Here is a 4,839-nt window from a genome sequence, read left to right on the forward strand (position 1 = left end):
ATTGCTATGCTTAATAAGCGTGCCAATAGGGGTTTTTTTTCAGTTATTGCCACGTTTTTTTAACGTGCCCGTTGACTCAACTATACAATATGGCCACCCTTTTTAGGCGTGGCTATAAGTTTATTCAATAACCTATTCTTCTTTTCTAATCTTCCTAATAAAACCTTGCAAATTAAAATTCATATATAATTTTAAATCATAATGTATGTGTGCCTTTATATTTGTATTTTTATTATTGAGAGAATATATAAAATAAGAAAGAAACTGCATATACCAATAGGAAGGGAATAATTTTGATGCACACCAATATTTTATAGACATTATTCCACAAATAAGTTCAGTTTCTCAAAGAGAAATTGCTATAGACATTATTCAATAACCACTATTTGCTACTCAACAGAAAAATAAAATAAAATGAAAAAAAGAATTCCACGTTGGTCCTGGCCTCCACTCTGCTCAACAATTGTCATGGCCATTTCAACAATTGGTGCAAATAAAGTGGGATCTAAAATAAATCCATAAGTGTGATTAGGCTCAGTACTACAATACCTAATATGATTCATCAGAGATCCCAGAAGATTAATATAACCTGCAAGTCAAATATGAGGAATAATTTCCCTATACCAACTCAACACTTCCTCAAAACCATTGCAAAACCCGTCATCTGGATAGAAGCTGAAGACATCTTGATCATGTGTTGATGCTGCCATGATATTATAGCATCAACTATTAAAAATTTTAAACTTCAAAGAACAATTATATAACGGAACTAGTATTAGCTTTGAGAGAGATACCATCTCCAAATCCAAAACAAGGAATCAAGTTATCCTCATCAAATGTAGCCAATGTTTTCTCAAGAATAGATATTGCTTGTTCATATGGATTTGGAACATTTCCAGTGTGATGCAAGCTTTTTCGATTAAATGAATTCTTTCCTGCAAACATTATTCAGCAAACTTTTCGGTAAAGCACAATGCATAGCTTCCAACTATAGCTTAAAAGTATATAAGATCTTACCTGTCCATTCATTGCTCTTAGTAAAATCGATACCAAGAATAAGATTAGAAGACTCAAGGCCTGCCCGTGCAAGAGCCTCAGTCACCTATATAGAAATATAAGCATGGAAAATACTAGAATGTTAATTAAAATTAAAATTTAAAATAATGTTACAGAATCACCAGTTTTCTTAAAATATACACAAGAAAAAGAGAAAGGAGCACCATCATTGACAAAGGAATTTGAAGAATGCAAGGGAATACTATCACAAGCTAGGTAATGCTTAATCATATTAAAAAAATGCGCTCATCAAATCTACATCTCTAAATTCATCAGGAGTATGTATGTTTTTCCTCAGTGTATTCAGTTTATTGAAACTCAACGGCCACAACTGGAAGCTAGATGAACAGATAGCCATTCACCAATAGTTTTAAGGGCAAAGCATGACAAGCTACTTTACAACCTACTGACTCTTATAATCCTAAAATCCTAATGATTAACTCAAAAAATGAATAATGCCTGCAATTCAGAAGTCAATTACACAGTTCATGATATTAGTGCAGATCAGCATCAGCTAATGAAAATAAATCAGCATCAGCAATTCTCGAATACTTCCTCTCTAACTTCCTTCTATTGTCGGGGCGGGTGACTTCGCCGCTAGTATAAGATTGTTCATGGCCACAATTTTGAGTAGGAGGAGGAGGAGCATAATAGGGTTGCGCTGTCGGATAAGGAGTTGGTTGTGGCTCATACGCATGACTCCCCTGACCATAAGCTGGCTGAGGATATGAATTCCAGGAAGACGAAGAGGAACCTGAATGGCCATATGAACTCTGCCTCCAATTATTGTCCTACTATATAATAAAAAGGAAATTAATGTACCTAATTTTTTCTAATTTATTGTAATGAAAGAAAATTAATTAAGGAGGGGATATGATGATTGACCATAGCCCAGCCTGTGAAATAAATCAATAATTCAATGATTAAAAAAACTATGAAATAAACCAATTTAGTATTTGTACTTCAGCGATTTCTTTGAATTCTTGTTTTCACCTTCAATGCCCTGTAGAATGTTCAGCCCATACTTAAGGCTTAACCAATAAAATGTAAAAATAAGTGTTAAAATTTCAGATTAAAGTCCAGATCAGTTCAAGGACATTTGCTAAACAAACAGAGGAATCAAAACCATGCTCGAATTCTCAGGAAACAGCTCAAATTCTCAGGAAACAGAGGAATCAAAATTTTTACAAACAATTAATCACAGTTGCAGTTTTATTTACCTCTTTTTACTATGTAATATGAAGAATGAGTTTTAATAATACCCATGCACCCCTTCAACAAACTAAAGCATGCATAACAAGCATTTGTTATAGAAACATTTTGACAAGTATAGTAACCATCAATTAAGACATTTGTTTCCTGTTTAGAAAATCTTAATATCAAGGTAATATCAAGGTAGTATAGTACCATTTTTCTTGCCAGAACATGCAATACGACCCCCAATGCTTAGCCCATCAATACAGTTCATGGCAGCAACCCTTATAGCCTGAAATGAAATTCAAAAGATTGAAAGAGAAGATTTATTAGTGTCACTATTATTATCCTTGGCCAATGTTGAATACAAAGGACATACAAACCAAATAATACCATTCTGTATCTGTGAGATCCTTCGGAGACAGTGCTGCCGAAGGCCTTTTGGTTTGAGGGCTGGCTTCTACAGCTTTGAGGGACTTGTATAACTCTCGAAGCTGCTCACTCCGCTGCAACCCTATCTGATCAGAATTGAGTTCCACTCCTTGACCTGTCTTCCTTGTCTTAATGTCTCCATTGTAATATCCTTCCCCCCAACTCAACACCCTGCTAAATGGGCACCATGAATAGAAAGAAATTAATTTTGAATAGTAGTATTATTGAATTGTGGTGTTGTCTAAGAAGCTATTGTATTGAGTTGTTCATATTAGAGAAGAAGAAGCAGAAGAAGAAACAAGTCATGATGTGTCTCGTCATATGAAGTCCATTGAGGTATTTTCACAAACAACAGATATTCAAGAAACAGAAAATGAACAAAAATCACAAAACAGAACTAAAATTCAAGGAAACAGTTAGTTAGAAGTTAGTACATGGGTTGGGTAGATGAAGTAAACCAGAATATTGCATAGCTCCACTGGATGCTTCTCACAGACAAAGCATGCTGTTCTTTGAAGTTCTCCGGTAACATTTCCTTGTTCTTTGGGTTCCGGAAAACATTAATCAGCGTTATGGTGAGGGTTGAAATGAAGAAATTGGCGGAGGGTTGAAATAGAGAAACAAAAAGGGATTAAATCTGTACCTTCTTGTGTTACGATAAGGGTTGAGCACCGATTGAGGGAGGAACGACGATTGAGGGAGAGGCAGCGACGATTGAGTCAGCGTCGACGGAGGTAAGGTTTGAGCGAGAGAGAGAGTGAGTGCCGATGGAGGCCTTGCGAGCGAGAGTGAATGCCAACGGAGTGATATGAACTTTCACAAGACAAGGCTGGGTTCGATCGAAGATGGATGAATGACGCTAAGGCTGGGTTCGATCGAGAAGATGAAGCTGACGGCGCCTTAGCTTTTAAGGTTCGATCGAGAAGATGAACGCTGAATTTTTAGGGTTTCATTGTTTTTAGTTAGTGTGTAAGTTAGTGGGGAGTGGATCCTCTCCAGTGAATAAAAAATTGGATGGTGTGCAGTGTTTAATCTAACCATTCACCACATTCTCTCTCTTATTTATTTCTGGTTCCACTATTAAAATCAATGGTGAGAGATTGCACTGTATTTTATCAAGTATTAAAAAAACTGGAGAGGATCCATTTCCTAAGTTAGTGTGTGTTGTAATGTTGTTGGGTAAAAATAGTTAAGTGTGGGAAAAATAGGTGGGAAAAATAGTTAAGTGTGGGAAAAATAGGTGGGAAACTAAATTTTAGGGGAGAGAACTATATCGGCACTATTTTTTACTGTGCCAAAATAAACAAGGTATAGCCACGCTTTTCAAGCGTGCCGGTTTCTTTCTATGGCCACGCTTTTTAAGCGCGGCAAAAATAAAGCGTGGCCAAATATCAAATCAGTGGCCATTCTCGTAAAAGCGTGCTGATTTCTCTCTATGGGTACGTTTTTCAAGCATGGCAGTAAGAAAGCGTGGCCAAATTTCAAAAGTGGCCACCCTCGTAAAAGCGTGCCGATTTCCCTCTATGGCCACGCTTTTCAAGCGTGGCAAAAAAAAGCATGGCCAAATCACAAATTAGTGGCCACCCTTGCAAAAGCGTGCCCATAGACCACTTTTGGGCATGCTTTAAAAGCGTGGCATGAAAAAAGGGTGCCGATAGGCCTTTTTTCTTGTAGTGAGTGATATTTGATTGATGTTGTCTTGAATAACCTATTTATTTTTAACCAAGTAAACAGAATTATCTTAGCATATAGTTGCATTCATACATAGGTTGCATTGCATTGCATGAGTCTTACTTTTCCCTACTCATTTATTTTATCTCCTTGAGCTAAGCATGAGGACATGCTAATGTTTAACTGTGGGGAGGTTGATAAACCACTATTTTATGGTTTATCTTGTGTTCAATTGAGTGGTTTTATCAAGTCTTTGCCCACTTATTCATATGATTTGCATGATTTTACAATTCCTTCCTAGTGTTACTCTATGGTTGAAAACTTGCTTCCTAGAATCTTTAATTTGTGTATTTTAATTCTCCTTTATACCATTCGATGCCGTGATCCATGTGTTAAGTGTTTCAGGCTTTATAGGGCAGGAATGGCTTAGGGAATGGAGAGGAAGCTTGGAAAAATGGAAGGAACATAAGAAACTAAGGAGATAAC

General features: G+C 36.5%; 2 protein-coding genes across 3 annotated transcripts; both read right to left on the bottom strand.

Moving 5' to 3' along the window:
* Positions 1–291: 291 nt before the first annotated feature.
* On the bottom strand, positions 292–1,676 carry LOC148548408 (E3 ubiquitin-protein ligase RGLG1-like). The gene is made up of 4 exons (XM_021109513.2): positions 1,538–1,676; positions 1,018–1,102; positions 795–935; positions 292–703 (listed from the first exon to the last, which is right to left on the bottom strand). The coding sequence occupies exons 1-4, from the start codon at positions 1,565–1,567 to the stop codon at positions 597–599; spliced, it is 363 nt and encodes a 120-aa protein (XP_020965172.1). The 5' UTR covers positions 1,568–1,676; the 3' UTR covers positions 292–596.
* On the bottom strand, positions 1,313–3,641 carry LOC107613879 (transcription factor EGL1). Of its 2 annotated transcripts, none has more exons than XM_088497423.1 (5): positions 3,326–3,641; positions 3,117–3,223; positions 2,644–2,856; positions 2,464–2,542; positions 1,313–1,850 (listed from the first exon to the last, which is right to left on the bottom strand). In XM_088497423.1, the coding sequence occupies exons 2-4, from the start codon at positions 3,212–3,214 to the stop codon at positions 2,536–2,538; spliced, it is 318 nt and encodes a 105-aa protein (XP_088353549.1). In that variant the 5' UTR covers positions 3,215–3,223; positions 3,326–3,641; the 3' UTR covers positions 1,313–1,850; positions 2,464–2,535. The 2 variants fall into 2 exon arrangements, with proteins under 2 accessions (XP_088353549.1, XP_088353550.1); XM_088497424.1 differs by having other exon boundaries at positions 2,644–2,853; positions 3,326–3,634.
* Positions 3,642–4,839: the final 1,198 nt, after the last annotated feature.

The sequence above is a fragment of the Arachis ipaensis genome, chromosome B8 (assembly GCF_059453495.1).
Source record: "Arachis ipaensis isolate K30076 ecotype BB chromosome B8, ASM5945349v1, whole genome shotgun sequence".
Taxonomy (NCBI): Eukaryota; Viridiplantae; Streptophyta; class Magnoliopsida; order Fabales; family Fabaceae; genus Arachis; species Arachis ipaensis.

What these genes read in the sequence shown, in the direction of transcription:
- LOC148548408 (XM_021109513.2), bottom strand. Translation starts at nt 1,567, where the DNA reads ATGCTGATCTGCACTAATATCATGAACTGT. An exon ending in TAAGAGCAATGAATGGACAG is followed by an intron (nt 936 to 1,017) that starts GTAAGATCTTAT and finishes TAATGTTTGCAG; the next exon opens with GAAAGAATTCATTTAATCGA. An exon ending in TTGTTTTGGATTTGGAGATG is followed by an intron (nt 704 to 794) that starts GTATCTCTCTCA and finishes ATATCATGGCAG; the next exon opens with CATCAACACATGATCAAGAT.
- LOC107613879 (XM_088497423.1), bottom strand. Translation starts at nt 3,214, where the DNA reads ATGTTACCGGAGAACTTCAAAGAACAGCATGCTTTGTCTGTGAGAAGC. An exon ending in ACTTCATCTACCCAACCCAT is followed by an intron (nt 2,857 to 3,116) that starts GTACTAACTTCT and finishes GTGCCCATTTAG; the next exon opens with CAGGGTGTTGAGTTGGGGGG.